General features: G+C 35.8%; 1 protein-coding gene across 7 annotated transcripts in view; it reads left to right on the top strand.

Annotated features, from left to right (window-relative positions):
* Positions 1–8251: 8251 nt before the first annotated feature.
* Positions 8252–17722, top strand: part of LOC106868443 (uncharacterized) — a 79843-nt gene continuing 70372 nt past the window's right edge. For all 7 annotated transcript variants that reach the window (XR_016243893.1, XR_016243888.1, XM_089361236.1 and 4 more), the window contains exon 1: positions 8252–8345. Coding sequence is in view for 2 of the 7 variants with exons in the window: in XM_052971894.2 (XP_052827854.1) it covers positions 8272–8345 (74 nt within the window). In the remaining 5 variants the exon portion in view is untranslated. The remainder of the gene's footprint in view (positions 8346–17722) is intronic.

The following is a 17722-nucleotide window of genomic DNA, read 5'->3' on the forward strand; positions in this document are numbered from 1 at the left end:
ACAGTGGGTGAGGCAACCTCTAGTTTCTGTTAATGCATGCTTCTAGAACCCACTTCAAACCCAGGCTACGTCTGCTCTGATAATTAGTCAGCGTATCTTCTGCGACAGTCGACAGTCGACGGCAAGATGAGCTGATGTGGATCACACTATTTCACACTATCTCATAACAGTTAAGCCGAAACAATAAGCTTAAGTGCCCAAAAAATCAATATATACCTGTAAAAATATGTTGAAATGCTTTATTTTCAACAAGATATCAATATAGGGACGATTTCTACCAGATCTGCACTATTTGGAAGAGAGAGAATATTTTTCTTGAAAATTTCACATGCATTTTTGTTATGCGCGTCATACAATATAAATGAGAATTGCGACCACAGACATTGTTGTCCAGCAAACTCATTGGCATTTTTTCTTTAATTTTAAGTTCGATGTAAATAAACACCGTAATGTGTTTACTTTTATGCTACGCTGGAGAAATTCTGTATTTTCGGGTGAGAAAAGTTATTTCGTGTGATGTTACATGTACCACACACATTTTGGATCCTCGTAAAAAAATCGAACATGTTTTCCGTGGGGGGGGGGGCATGTGTGCGTGTATGTGTGTGCCTCTGTGTGTGTAAGCGTTTGTCCCAAGCACTGTTTGATAACCGGTGTTGGTTTCTTTATGCCCCAGTAACTTAACGGTTCGGCAAAAGAGGCCACTAGAATAAGTACCAGGGTTTTAAAAAACCCAATGAGTACTGGGGTGGGACGATTCGTTCGACTAAGGTTCTTCAAAGCGGTAACCAAGTATGGCTGTAGTCTAATGGCTAAAAAAAAAATTATATATATATATATATATATCTTATTTATATATATATATATATATATAAACAAAATTAAACACACATACACAAGTGTGTGTGTGTGTGTGTGTGTTGTTAGTTCGTGAGTCGGCTGCGTTTTAGGCGTAAGAGAATATATTCTCAATGCGCCTAGAGTTAAAAACTCCTGAAAGTAAGTCATATCCAAGCGAGACAACTCGCTTGACTACGATGTATACATTCTGTGGTAATGTTTCGACAAGTAGAAAAGCACTCGACCAGTTAAGAGGTTAAAAATAATCTTACATTAAAAACTACAAATTTTGCAATTAGCTATCCACAAGAGTAGAATAAAACAAAAATTCAAGTGTCAATATTACGTCATGAATTACATAAGCTTACAGCTATTTCACTCGCCAATACTGGTGTGTTATACGATAAATGTTAGGTACACTATTGCATAAGGACCATTATCAGGTGACGTATATGACAGAGTCCATCACACTGCCACGATAGCTCCTATGTATGTATGTATGTATGTATGTATGTATGTATGTATGTATGTATGTATGTTGTCATTATCTTATTACTCAATCATGATTAAAGTGGATAGGGGAAAAGGACAGGGAGAAAAACGAAAGAGAAAGTGTGTGAGAGAGAGAGGGGGGCGAGGAGAGCAAAATTATATAGAGAAAATACGAAATGTTCATACGCCGACTATGAAGGAGTGATGCTAGAGCTCTGAAATCTTGTATGCATTCATTTCAGCTCTTCTGATTAATAACTACATCTTTTTTTCTAGGTAAACTGACATCTGACTGTTCATAGAAAACTTCAAACGTAACTAGTAGCGACTTCTCTTGAAAATGGACAAAATTTAGCATCATGATGTTATCAATTATCTACAGAAAAAAGGGTTTAGCTTCCAAAGACATTCATGCTGATATGGTTACTACATTAGATGACACTCCAGCATTATCAACGACGGTTTCTGCTAGGCAGATCACATCACGGCAAAATCATACATTGTTTGAGGTAGATCCAGCTGGTTTCTTGAACGGCTCCTAACCCGGGATGAGTGTTAGGTTCATCACTTTGAGCCAAAAACAAAGAAGCAATCCATGCAATGAAAACACCTCTCCTCACCAGCTCCAAAAAGGCCAAAGTCGTTTTATTTGCAAGGAAGATGATGGCCTCAGTTTTTTTTTTTTTTTTTTTTTTTTTTTGGTGGGAGATGCAAAAGCATTGTATCTATTTTCAAAATGGCCACACCATCAATGGAGAGTACTATGCCAACTTGCTGAGGCAGTTAAGAAAGGCTATCAAGACCAAACGCGCAGGAAAACTTAAGAAAAGGACAATGCTCCGACACACATGTCGTTGGTTTCAGTGGCTGTTGTGTGTGACTGGCTTTGAACTGGTTGATCACCCTCCCTGTTCTCCTTATTCGGGCCAATGTGATTATAATCTATTCCCCAACATGAAAAAATACTTGGCTGGGAACCAGCATCGCAGTGATGATGACGCCATATCAACTGTTGATGACATTTTTGAGCAACAGGATGGAAGCTTCTTCACTAATGGGATTGAAGCACTGCAACACCGATGAAAGAAGTATATGGACCGCAAGGGGGAGTTCGATGAAAAATAAACCTCATTTGGTCAGATTCCAAAAGAGTATCTTGGTCAGCTTATAAACTTTTCAACCGACCATCATATATAGAGAAAATCGGTCCTCGCGATGAGTGGAAGACTGATTATTATAAACAAACAAATGAATTAATACATGTGCGCCTTAAAATAATGAAATTTGGATATGTAATACTCTATGTTAATTTAAAGGTATAAAGGGTATCATTTAATTTATTTATAAAGATTTTATCAGTTGAAAGGTCAAATGTGCAGAGTGTATGCAAGCAAGTTCCTCTGCTGAACTTACAACTTGCTGGACATTAAAGGGTCCTATAAGCAGAAGGCCGTCATGTTGTCTATGGAGTTGGCTGTGGATCAAGAGGTGGGAGCTTTAGAAAAGGTAATGCTAACTGGGGTAGTGCTAACTGAGTACAAACTGGGACTTGACTACTCCAGGCTGAAGCAGAGACTCAAAGCACCTGATGGTTCTAGAAAACATCACTGATGATGTGTGAAAGTGCATCACAGGATAATGTATGAGAATATGGGAAAACTTTAACCTGGAATGACCAGTGGCCACTAGGAACAGACTGGGTGTCTACATAAAATAAAGTGGTGATAGCTGAGGGACAACCAGAATGATGGCAAACGGAACAGTGAAGGTTGGCAGTTCCAGTTGCATCTTTTATATGTACAAACACAACACACGGAACAAACTACAGATAAATCTAAGGAGAGGTATCCACAGGGATTCTCGTGAGAGTGGAGAATGAAAATGCAAATTGGACCGATCAACTGATAACGACAATGGCAATAGAAAATCATCAATGGATTCGGATAAGGTGAACAAGAAATGCTCATAAGTGTTCCTGCTAGTGATTTAACAGAGGGGCAAGGTTGCTCAGAGGTATAGTGGAAGGGGATGTGGATTTCAAAGGCGAAAGAGCCAAAGACCGTCGATCAGTTTAGAATAATCTCGCTAATGAATGCTAAGGGGAAAGTATTTTTCAGCATTGTTGCTTGGCACCTGACAGCCGACCTCACGAGAAATGCCTACGTTGCCATCTCAGTTCAGAAAAGAGATATCCCTCAAGATATGTAGAGCGATAGGTATATCCACTCAGTTGATCAGTGAAGTCTGAAAGAACAAAGGAGACTTGGTAGTGTTGTGGCTAGGTCTTGCAAATGCCTATGGGTCTATAGCTCATATGCAGGTTCAGAGACTTTATTTTGGACTGTTACATCAGCTTCAGTTTGAAAGTCTCTGTTGCTTCTACATCAGAGTGACACAAGTTCGAGAAAGCAATATTATTGGTTATATTATTTCAGTGACCCTTTCTATACTTGCAATGAATATGTTGGTAGAATCAGCTGAAATACAGGGCAGAGGTCTGCTCCCCATGACTAGTGTCCTGTAGCTTCCCACTAGAACCTTTTATAGATGACCTAACTATGACAACAACATCAGTCACGTGAAGTACGAATATTCTAAAGGGCTTTAAGGAATTGATAATGTGGGCTCACATCAGTTTCAAAGCAATCGAGCTCAGATATCTCAAGTTGAAAAAAGAAGCAGAACGCGCAGCGGCTTTGGTTTCTCGTTTGATATACCAAACATCACCGAGAAATCAGTGAAGAACTTAAAATGTTCAATCACATCCTGAAACACAAAGCATCCCACCGAGCACCAACCCACAATCAGATGTCTGGCTATCCACAATAAATAAGTCAGGGTTACCTGACAAGTTTCAGGCCTGAGTTTAACATCATGGTATCCTCCCACAGATTTATTGGCCATTTTTAGTATATGAGGTCCTAATATTCACAGCAGAGGTCTTTGAGAAGAGGTTCATGATGTTCCTACAGATATTACTGGGATTTCCTCATGTGCCTGAGGAGTATCTCTCTACATGGACAGAATAACATACATGGGAGGTGCTGCAATGCTAAGACTCCAGGAGGTGTGACTATCGTCTGAGGAGGATCAAGTCAACAAGTATTGGGATACAACACCAGGGAGCCTGGTCAGCCTGAACTTTTGGACCTCCTACCGTGCCTATGTAACTTGTACTACTAGAGGAAAGTAGAGTCACCAGCTTCTCCTCAGTATTGGAGAAAAGGAGCTCATCCTCAGCTACTGTTCAAAAGCCTTGGGAAATGAACAAGACTGCTGGAGACATGACCGAGTCCTGAAGGCAATAACAGATACTATCGACAATGGATTTAATCATTGCAAGGAACTCCGACCAACAAGAATGAAGGGTTTTTAAACGCTGGTGTGAACATGACGCTAGCTGTCAGATCGTTCTCTACAGGTTTAAAATCTTCAACTTCAAGGCCATCCCATCCGTCCGTCTTGGTTTGAATTTTGTAGCAGCTGGTAGATTCCTGTTGCTTACTGCCAGTGAACTAACGGAGACAACACTTGAGTATCACCCGAGGAAACACAACTGATCTCATTATGCAAACAAACAGTTGCATAATCAAAAATAACTATCCAACCGTACTTCTTGTTGACCAATTTCTCCAATATATATATATATATATATATATATATATATATATATATATATATATATATATATATATATATATATATATATATATATATTTATATATATATATATATATATATATATATATATATATATATATATATAAAATACAAAATGGGACAAGGACGCATAACATCCGGACAGTTAGGTGATACAAAAATGGGACAACAAAACATCCAGATAAACGATACAAAGAAAACAAGGACGGATCATTCGAAGTTTTCTTTCCTTAGTCGAGTACCAGATTATCTTCGCAATTTCGGCTGATCATATTCGAGATTGCTCCAATCTGACCAGTCCCAAGGAAAAACTAAGTTAAGACCATTAGATTCCTTGGAAGAAAGCAGCGAATATATACAAAAACAGGGACAGAAAAAACGGACAATGTTACACAAATACAACAAAAATGATAGCAGGACATAGCAACAGGTGTCTTTCGACTAAGGACAAATTAAACGAAGCTGGCGTGTGTGGAAATAAAGCCTTACGGCAGGGATACAAGATTTCACAGGCACAGGGAGGAATATCGATGTTGCACGGACAACGGCCGGCCAAAAAGAAAGACCAGGCTTGGCCGAACGCCGGTCACGTGGGAAGAGAAGTGAGAGTAGTAGAGGCAGAGGGACAAAAGAATTAAGGAGGGGGCGAGAAAAATGACAGGGACACCGTGAAGTGAAAAGTGGAGGGAAACTGAGCAAGAAGAGAAGGCAAGGAAATGTGAAAGAGGGGGAACGAAAGAACCAAGAGTGGAATGAACGAATAAGCGTGAAAGGGCTGATAGACAGAAATAGAGTCGTACAAGATTTAGAAAAATGTATACTTAAATTGATGTAATGATTGCATTGTTCAATTAAATGGAGTCGCTTGAAACGGTCGTACTGCATCACTACTTGATATCCTGTTGCTTATTTTGATTATATATATATATATATATATATATATACATCGGGCTTCTTTCAGTTTTCGTCGACCAAATTCACTCACAGGCCTTTGGTCGGCCTGACTCACAAGCCTTTGGTCGGCCTGAGGTTATGAGAGAAAACACTTGCTCGGAACCACGTGGTTGAAAAGCAAGCTTTTTACCATAGTCACGCCTGCACCTATGCTCATGTGTGTGTGCGTGTGTGTGTGCACGCACGCACACACACACACACACACACACACACACACACACACACACACACACACACACACACACATACCGCCGTTGCTTAGGTGCACTGATTCTAAACGTCTTGTCAGTTGTAAGTCCATTGCTTTTGAGAGTTATTACTTAAAATAGTTAAGTAATTGTTTAAAGGTTTCTCAAGTTTATCACTGTATTTGCTTAGAAACAGGACTCGAGATTTCAACTCGGGTACAGCGAGCCAGAACAAATGCTGCAGCGCATTGCAAAGGATGCTCTTACGGTTTGGCTAATTCGACAGCTATATGTATATACACACACACACATACACACAAATACAAACGTATGCACGCGCACACACATTCACACGCGCTGCGCATACACCCACATGCTCTCTCTCTCTCTCTCTCTCTCTCTCTCTCTCTCTATATATATATATATATATATATATATATATATATATATATAATACAAAGAATATATATACATGTATACACACATATATGTACATACTTACATCTACATGTGTATATATATGCATATCAGGGTACAGGACGTTAGAACAATGAACTACAGACAACGGAACGAACACATAGGAAAACGGAAAGCCACTTGGAATATTCCTTCATCAGCTGCCTCTATTCTAACCTGACGTTTCGAATACATACATATATATATATATGTATATGTATATATATATATATATATATATATATATATATATATATATATATATATATATATATATATATATATATATATATATATATATATATATATATGTATATATATATATATATATATATATATATATATATATATATATACATATATGTATATACATATATATATATGTATGTATATGTATAGAGTTATGTATACAAATATATGCGTACATATATAAAGCCGCACACACACACATACTTTATGTCTGAGTGTCTGTACGTGTTTATGTTCGTATATTATGTATGTACATATGTGTGTGTATATATATATATACATATATATTTATATATATATATATATATATATATACATATATATATACATATATATATATATACATATATATATATACATATATATTTATATATATATATATATATATATATATATATGTGTGTGTGTGTGTATGTGTGTATATATATTTAGTAGTTGATACTCTATACATACATACATATATTCATACATGTATTGAGTGATAGAGTACATATATGCATGCATATATATACATGCAATTATATATACAAATATTTACGTATAAATATGCACACATATTCTACGTGTATATAATTATCTGTGTGTGTGTACGTACGTTTGTGTTTGTATATACTGTGTGCATACATATATGCAAGCATACATGCATACATACATATATACATACATGCATGCATGCATGCATACATGCATGCATACACACAAGCCTACATTCACACATGAAGGCATCATCATGTTTATAGATATATAGATCTATTAGATTTAGAAACACTCTCTGGCACACATATGCATACCCGGAAGCATAAAACCATATGTGTAGAGTTATTTAAATTGGGATAAACAAAAAGGAGACAAAACTTTTATCAGACTGTATGCATATTACATGTAGCCCTTAATGTTTACATCGATTTCATTATTACACAACAATATTTCCTCCCTTCTCTTACTTTTTACTATAAAGGCCATTTAAAGTAAACACGAGAAATTCGATTCATGACTTATAAGTGACGTCACTATCTATCACCAAGACAATTTGTGGTTTTCAGTTTTAGCTATTGATATAGGTCAATCGACTACACCTCCCCCATAATTTGCAGTCTTGTATTTATGACGGAAATCAATATAAACCAATGTTTCTCCACAAAGGTACAGCAGTGTATGCTTGTATAATTTCCTCGGTATATTTTTTCGGTTTGGCTTAACCTCAGTTAAACAAGCCGTCGCAATTCCTTCACATGGTCTATTCAATTTTAGTTCCTCGTTGCCTTGTTCACTCCCTCACTCTATACTTCACGCGTTCTTTCCCGCGCTATACACCCCTCACTCTCTCTTTTTCTCTCTATCTTTCACCACTGAACGCGCTCACCTTCGTACACACAGATCTACCTTGGAGTGAGGAGTATGAAGTAAGCAGCAGTCCCGCATTGATGTTTATATGATGGCGGACCGAAATACGGATCATCTGCACAGTACAAATGTTGCAGATAGGGACAATGCATTTAGACAGCAGTGAGTAAAAATCCTTTCACCTTATCCTCTATATTCTGCAATTCCGAATGCATCAACTGGTTGCTTGTTTTAAGGATGCATACATGTCTGCCTTAACCAAGTGCTCGCTCCTTGTCTATTACGTACATACCTATATACGAATACCATTTCATACACACGTAACCCCGGGGACGTTACTTCTTCTTTTTTCTTGCTCTCACTGCTACTAATATTCTCCACCTCGTTATATTTTAGCTGTAACTACCCAGGAATTGTTTTCGTTATTAGTATTCCTGCTCTTTTATGTATATTTATTTATGAATTTATTTTTTCTCTAAAGTTTGGTTATCTTTCTTATTTTTATTTTTAAATCGCTAATTAATTTCACATTACGATATTCGTTGGATATATTAGTTCATTTCAAAAATACATTTTATTTCTGAGACAGTCTGGGGAAATACATATTAATGGTTGCATGCAGTTGTCCTGTGAGCCTTTTTAAAAAGAAACTTGACTTAAACAGGCATTTACTTTCCACGCCCCGCCAGTCTGTGCTGGACTTCACTAAATCACTTACGATGGAAACGGATTCTTTTTTCCCCTTGCTTAGTCTACAAATATGTTTGTTGAACATTTCACTTCTTTTGTTTTGTTGCTAACATACAAATAATTTCAGTCTAGATTAGTACCCTATATTCAGTTTTTCATCCCCCTTAACCAATCAACTAACTAACAAACAACAAAACTTGCTAGACACGTATGCTAATAAAAGTCGAGACAACTTTTAAAATCTTTATAGCTTTAACTTTTACTCCCATGATTGATTTGTTTTGTTTGTTTTTTAGAGTTGTCTTGCTTACGATCATTTTTCCTTATTATGATCTTATATTTTCTGAAACAAAACCATTCTGTATATATATCTATATATATATATATATATATATATATATATATATATATATATATATATATATATAATTGTATATGTGTTTTGTAATAATGTGCGTGTGTTTTATAAATGATATAGATCTATTTGTTGCCGATTTTTCATTATAACGTCATAAATATTATTTATTTGTTTTCTCTTGGCTCGCAAATGTTGATTTTCGAATCATGTCGCAGTCAAGCTGACTTTGTGCTACCCCTGTTTATGCACCATTCCACTTTATTGTCTATCTCGCTTGAACCGTTCAACTGCAACAGCTTAATTAGCTTTTAATATATTTCTGTTGCAACTATCACGAAAATTTTCCTAACATCTGTCATGAAGTTTTAGTCACCCAGTTTGCAAACAGATTCAGACCCTAAATCGCTCGGTATTTCCGATCGATTTATTATTATTTATTTACATTCTTCGTATATATTTCCGTTTTATTATTTTTTTTACCCCCACCCCATTTTTTGTACACCTGACTGACGTGTCACTATATTCCAAGATACCCTTCAAAAATACACATACACATATGTGTAAAAGGTAGTCTTAGATTTTATATATGTTTATCAGCGATAAAAATTATGTAAGGAATAGCAATAAACTGTAGGATTAAACGCCATAATATTTTATACACTTTTTCTTCCGATAGTGCTTTCATTAACACACCACGTGATTATTGCATTGCCAGATTTATTCTTTTCGTATATAGGTTTTTGTTTATTTAGTAAATAAATTAAAGCAACATTGTCTCCTGTACTGCTTATATGCAGTGTATTTTCATTCACGTCACTGACATTGCATTGTTCTTTAACTGCTTAAATATTTCAATAAATTTATTCAAATGTTTATAATTAGAATGAATTATGTAGATAGTTATCGTCGCCGTTTATTGCATATATCCGCTTGTCCATTTTCGAGATATTTCTGTATTCAAAATTATTTTAATACGAAAATGTCAGTGTAATTATTAGCTAGAACTTATATTTATTGACGTAGCTTTCCTAACTTCTCCCCCTTTAAAACCAATGTTATTTGGTATAGTTTTTAAAAAGCAACAACGAAAAACTTCCATGTTTACTTGTAAAACTTTAATAATTTCATGAAAAGAATGCTGTATGTTATTGACTTCATTTTCTTTGCTTTTCTATATTGATTAGTTTGAGGTGATCTTGTGTATAAAAGTGTATAAAATATTATGGCGTTTAATTCTCACATCTCTGACAATCATTTCTGTGCATTCTAAAACACCCTCTTTCATAATCAGTCCTCTTAATTTTTGTTTTGTTTTATTGTTATTTTTAATATTTGAGTCAGATATGCAGAAACCATAATAATATTTAGTGCAATCAACAAGGCATCTATGTTATCTGCATGCCTTTTCCTCAATATATCTAAACTCTTGTGTTTACAAAAGAAACCACGAGGGAGCTTGCGTCTATGTGGTCACTCGACCTGCTAGAAATTGCAACTTAATCTTTCTCAAACCACTCTGCTTAATAATAATAATAGTAATCTTAAACGGGAAGGACATAATGGATAATGAAATGTAAGAAATATTGTGTTTAAAAATAAGACTGCATAGTAACGACCGAAACGCTTTTGAACCACAGGTCATTTTGAGCAGCTGACCTGGGGCTAAACCACAACAAATCAAGCTGAATGTTTTAACTGCTTTCCCAGTTTGCCAGTATTATTGTTCTTCTATTTTCTGCGATGAAAAGAGGCAGAAAGATGTGAAGTTTGCACATTTTCTCCATTCAGTAATTCTTCGGCCACTCTGCTATGTAAACATCATGCTTCATATGTGACAGGAAGGGATGTGAATGTGACATGTTTGCCTTTCTCATGTTAGTCAACCGAAGTGATTACAAATCTTAAACTGGAACCAGGTATTGACTTTCATCATTAGTTTACAATTAATTCTTCAGTATTATCAATGATCCATGCACTCTCCCGATTGAACTATTTCTATAATAGTTTCATTGGCTTTTGGCCTAGACTACGTGTTTTATGCCAGTGCATTTGAGAGCATTGACACCATGTCATACTCATTGGTTTACATTAAGGTCTCTGACAAGAATTTATCAGGAGGTACTTTCTTTGCAATCTTCTTCCCTTTTCTGAATGCTCGTCTTTAATATATGGAAACATTCTCTTAGATCTCGGTAAATTTCTGTGTCTGAGTACGATCCACTCCTCTTAGTGCACATACACTCACACATTTATAAATTATATATATGATAATAATGTGTGTGTGTGCTAACAGACAGAAATTTATTTTTCGATATCAGTGTTTTGTTTACAATTAAAAGGGAAGGACGTAGATTTTAAGAAAGTGTCTCTAAGTTTTTTCTTTACCGTTAAAATCTTTGATCTTGGGTAGCATAACTGCAAAACCTTGATCATTTATTAAATTACTTCTTGAAGAGTTCTGGTATCATTCCGCAGATATAGTTGCTAGGAATAAAATAAAGAAAGCGGGTTGCGAGAGACTGTTTGTTTTTGTTTTTTCCAAATGCGTTTAATTTCTCTTTACTATTAAATAGGAACAGCTGGGTGTGGTTAACACAATTAATATTCAGTTTGAAATTGTAATGGTCAGTTATGTTATAGGAAAACACGTAGTGGTGGTGGTAAGTAGCAGAGGGGTGATGAATTTTAAACAAGTGACTTCAGTGAGTGGTGGCATTCAGTTAGCAAGTTTAGTTATACCGAGTTCATTATGCTAGTAACTGTTGTTTAGGTGTGGGTCTAATCAAACAAATCATTATTAATCAACATCATTTCAGCCATAACCGTCTCAATTTTTTGAGGATATCTAAGACTGCATTATCTAATGTGTATCTCCCTTTTTAATATAATGAGTGTGATTTGAAGAAAATTTGGCTGCTATTTCTAGCAAGCAGAAAGATTACATAGAGGCTCCTTTGTTGTAAGTACTGCTTAAAAAAAAAAAAGCAAATGGAGAAAACTTTAGCGAGCATTGTTTTTTATTATTTATTTATTTATTTAATGTAGTCTAGAATATAAGAGTGTATGTACTAGAATATGAGTTTACAAGGATTGCACCATCCCAGATTTGTGAACGAAATAGTTAGGACTGTTGAAGATGAGTAACATTCAAGCTTCATAACATGATTTGATTCAACTAAGTCAGATTCTTTCTGTTGGGATGGTGCAGCACACACAAACATCTGCATTATTGAAAAAGAACATCAAAAAACACCCAATTGATTGACATGAAGTTGCATTAGTCTCTCCTTCAGATGTACTCTCTCTTCATGCTTTTCTACTGCTACTACAGTGGCCCACCTAATTCACTTATTTCCCCTCTTTTCATCACCCATATTGTGTCTAACCTTTATAGGCTTCCCATTAATTACTATACACAATCTTTCTTCCACAGAGCATCATCCTACTGGAAATCCCCTCCCAGTTCATGTTTTTATCTCTAGTTATCAACTTGCAGTCATTCTAGAGCATCTACTACATCAGTGTTGCCAATCTCAAAGGGACTGCAAAGGTCACAGGTACAGTTCCTTTCTCCAGACCAAAAGAAAAGAAAATCAGCATCAAGGCTGTACAAGGGAACATGGTTTTCCAAATATGAGAACTTGAGAATCACGTAATGCGTGAGGGTAGATATGCACAGAACTTCTAATATAGATAAGTTGACAATGTTTTAACTACCTGGCATGCCTTGTACAGAAATGAGTATTTATACTTAAAAGAATAAACTTCAGGGATTAACATAAGGTCCCAGGGTAGCAGCACCAAGCAGTGATGTGTATAAATACAAGGTTATTACCAGCTCAAATATACTTGGGGCATATTCGAGCCCGTAAAAAAGCCATTCATTGTGTTTTGTTATGGAGAAAATTTCTGACTGTAGACAAATGATGTAAATACACCTTTCAAAGTTTCCCAGTCTGGGTGGCACTGTGAGCTGATTTTAGGTGTATTTACACCATTTTGCTACAGTGAGAAATTTTCTCCATGACAAAACACAGTGAATAGCTTTCTTACAGGTTCAAATATACCCTGAGCATATTTGAACTTGAAATAACCTTGTATATAAACATAAAGTCATCTCTATTGTTCATTTCCTTTCCTATCCACTGCACCATCACACTATTCTCTTCTAATATTCTTACTTCAACATTTTTCCATTACTCCCGCCTCTACCATCCTCTCATGACAATCACTGTTTTTATCATCGTAGTTTCACTTTGTAAAGTGGTTAGAAAATGAACAGAGACAATGTAGCATCAAGAGGGCCCTCAAGTTTGTCTGTAAACATAGCAATGTTTCTTGTATTGGTGTTGCATTCAAATGCACTCAGTATGCTCTGTAAAGTGGTTTATATTAGGAAGATCATCCAGCCTCTGAAACCATGACAAAAATAGAATGGTTGAGTGAAATATGGTCCTCTGACTTGTCTTGGAGACTCAGAATAAAAACTGACATTGAATATGACAACTTGTTGAACCCATGAAAAGTAAATGTAAAGATGATTATGATGTATGTGTGTGTGTGCATGCATGTGTATATATATATTGTATGCATAAAACTCTGCTGTCTCTCATGAATTTCCAACTGTCTTAAATGATGGATTTTTCACTCCACACAGCAAGTTCACTGTACTCTTTTTGTCAGTTTTACTAAATAATATAAGTTTTGTTGATGCAAACAGAAACCAGTCTCTTTGGAGTCTGTCTGTTGGCTCATATATATATATATATATATATATATATAGACACACATATACAAGTATACATGGTATGAGAGAGGTATTCGTGAGCAGAACTCTACCCCAATTGTAAAAAGTATGATCAGCTGCTGTTTCTCCTATTAGCCCCACTTTAAATGACAATATTTGATAGTAAGGGAGCTTTTATATGATTGCCTGTGTGATCCTGACTGGTGTAGTTTGAGACATGTGTTCATCAGTCATAAGTAAATGCAGCCCATCTAGGAGACCAATAACCCAGAATGAAACTTTATATGGGAGATGTATGTGAACTCCAGAAGTAACTCCAAATAAATAGTCTACAAACTAATGCAATGGCAACCAGGCCTTGTGTGAGAACCTCTTGATCATCATGAATCAATTGCATAAATTCTTTAACCCTTTCATTACCAACCCGGCTGAAACCACCTCTGGCTCTGAGTACAAATATCTTGTTTTCCTTAGGTTTGAATTAAAATCTTCCACCAAACCTTAGTCACAATTTATGTTCCTAACAGTAGCTTAATGATAACCAAGTTATTTTACTAAATTCTTTGTTATATTTAAAGTAATTGAGCATCTCAAAATAAATACAGTAATGAAAGTATCCATTTTCCTCTCAGGTGTCACTATCAATGTTAGTATGATGAAAAAGGTCTGGAGAAACTGAAAAGATTTTAAAATGGATGTGAGATATCTACTGTATACAAGAGGTAAAATAAGAACAGATTCTTCCAAGAAGGTAACAGTTATTTGGTGACTAGAATAGGCATATGTTTACTGGAAAATAGTGTTATATATTCTGAGAGGTAAGAATATGTGAGAGAATAATTAAGCTTAGCTTAGTTGCACACAACATGACAGTGGGTGACTTTAATGGATGGATATACTGGGCAACATAATAGTAGTTTCAAATTTTGGTACGTAGCCAGTAAGTTCGGGAGAGGAGACAAGCTGATTATATCAACTCCAGTACTCAACTGGTACCTATTTTATTGACCCTGAAAGGATGAAAGATAAAGTAGACCATGGCAGAAATTGAACTCAAAATGTAATGACAGACAAAATGCTGCTGAGCATTTTGCATGGTGTGCTAATGATTCTGCCAGCTTGATGTCTTATTGGGCAACATAATAATAGCTACTCTTTCATACATGAAAACTGTTGACATCATACAAGGAATGAATACGGATTAAAGCTTTGGAGTTCTGGGATACAAATAATGCAACTATTTGTACCACTGATTTTAGGAAACTTGACAGCTACCAGGTCACCTACAAATTTGGAAAATGCATAAGGTAGTTAGTCATACCCACTATGAAATGGGATAGACAAATAGTTTGTGAATACTTTCCCTAGTGAAGAATGTACCACTTGAGATAGTCAAAAGTTAGATGGCATTAAATACACTAGGCAATCTAGAGAATAAAAGTATGGAAGCTGAAGGATCCTGCAGTCAAATATAAAATGAAGGAAGCACGAGTTGCCACATTTGACTAAAAGCGGACAATGAAATTTTTCTGAAAAACCTGCTATATGCTACAGCCAGATATGTTGATGAAATAGCATGTGACTTGGTGGTGGAATGCTGCAGTTGATAGAAAGGAGGGAGTATAGAATAGTATCAAGCTACTAAAAGTGAGGTACACTAAGCATAGATGGGAAGCTAAAATTAAGTGGTTTGCCAATGTTCTTAGACAAGAGTATCAGAGACGTATGAAGTGATCTGGATTGCAAGTAGTGTGTCAGTGAGAATCAAGTCACTGGGAGTAAATTATGTACAGAGTGATAGCATTGCACTTATTGCTGGTACTAAGAAAAATGAGGAAAGGATAAGCTGTCACAAGTTGCTGAACGTGAAGAATGCATACAGAGAAAAGAGATGAACATAGCTAGATGTTTAATGTTAGCGCATATAAATGGATTGAGCACAAATGAGCTGATAGAAAAAACATGGTTTAAAATAGCAATCAGATGTGATACACACAGGAAAAGATTGTGCTCATATAAACATTTGATGGGTCAGAACCAGTAAAAAAGGTTACCTCAGCAGATGACCAAGCTCTGCAACAAGTATTCAGATATTGTATGAGAGATGTACCCAACACATGCAAGCACAGAAAATGGATGTGTGCATATATATATATATATGCATTTGTATGTATGCATATACATGCTTGCATATATATGTATATGTATGCATATATATATCTTACATATGTATGTATGCATATATCCAGACACCTATGTATTATCGTATCTATCATCACACACATTTACTTATATCTATATATGCACACATACAGATATGCATGTAGATACACAGATATGTATGTGTATGAATCAAATCATCATAAATTTATATGCATTTTCTAATGGTCCCTTGTCATTCCCTTCATGAAGTTGGGCTTCTGATATCAGTCCACATCATTTTCTCCCAGTGTTTTCGTCTCTCGGATTGTTCAACATTTCTATACCCAACAGTCACCCTTCATATGTGTCCTTTCTCTATACTAACTCAGTATTCTCTCTTGCTCACTACAGCTGATTCTTCTTGTACCTATTTGCACTCCATTGTTTATGCACATTAGCATTATTCAGTCAAGGAAGCATGCTTGCCTCATTACTTTATGACCTTTGCACATCAGTTACATTTAAAGTGTGATACTGCTACTATGTAGCATTGCACTTTGTATGCAAGCATCATGCAATCTGCATTTTACATGTAAAAAACATCCCTTTGTTACCAGTTCGATTATTATATCCTTGAACTTTTCTTTTTATCCCTTTCTTACTTCAGATATTATTATGCTTTCTGTGCAGCCTCCTCCATTACAGTTTAAGTCATGTAGATAAGAGAAAGTATTAACTAGATCGGTAGATTTTTCTCTGTCAGTCTGTACTGCTACAGTATCTCTTGCACATTCACACCTTATATTAGGTACACTGTGTAGAAATCCTACCAATACCATTTCCATTTATTGACCATGGCCACTTCCCAGGTTTACACAGTTTTGAATCCCTAATATCTTTTCTTACTAATTTAAAAGTCTCACACTTTTTCATTTGATTCAGCTACAAGAATTAAGTTGTTTGCATGCAATCAACCAGTCCTGAACTCCTCTGTTTTGGTCCGAGGTATTATAGTAAACTGTATGAGTATAAGAATGAAGCCCTGATGTACATCTACCTGCTACCAAATTCCATATTGACCTCAATGATAATTTTTACCTTGCTGACAGCATCTCTGTTCAAAGCTTGCATGGTTCTCTTAAGCCATTTATCTTGACCTCCAGACAACAGAGCATGATGCTTTGTCAATGAGTACTAGATGTTTGGGCTTGCACTTAGTTAACAACTTCTAAACAGTTGTTTCAGTAGTGTCAGTAGTAACCGCCCCTGGCACAAACCCAAATTGTAACTCATCTAAGTAATTTTGTTCCCCCTTAGCTTTCCTATAACTCTTCCCATAGGATCACAACTTGGTCCTTCAATTGTCCTCTGTAGTCATTTCTTTCAGAAGCAGCTTGTTTATCTTTGTAACAGTTGAGGATGATACTTTTACACCAGTCATTGTCGATGTCTCCTTCTTTGCTCTATCTAATAGAACATGTGAATGACTAAGGTATGCCCTACTTCTTAAGTTTTTGAGTATTTTCAGTGCCAACTGTGTCTAGTGGTTTGACTAGTTTCAAAGCCTTCATATGCTTAATGGCTCTTTCAATAATACAGCTG

The sequence above is a fragment of the Octopus bimaculoides genome, chromosome 1 (assembly GCF_046866305.1).
Source record: "Octopus bimaculoides isolate indiv1 chromosome 1, ASM4686630v1, whole genome shotgun sequence".
Classification (NCBI taxonomy): domain Eukaryota; kingdom Metazoa; phylum Mollusca; class Cephalopoda; order Octopoda; family Octopodidae; genus Octopus; species Octopus bimaculoides.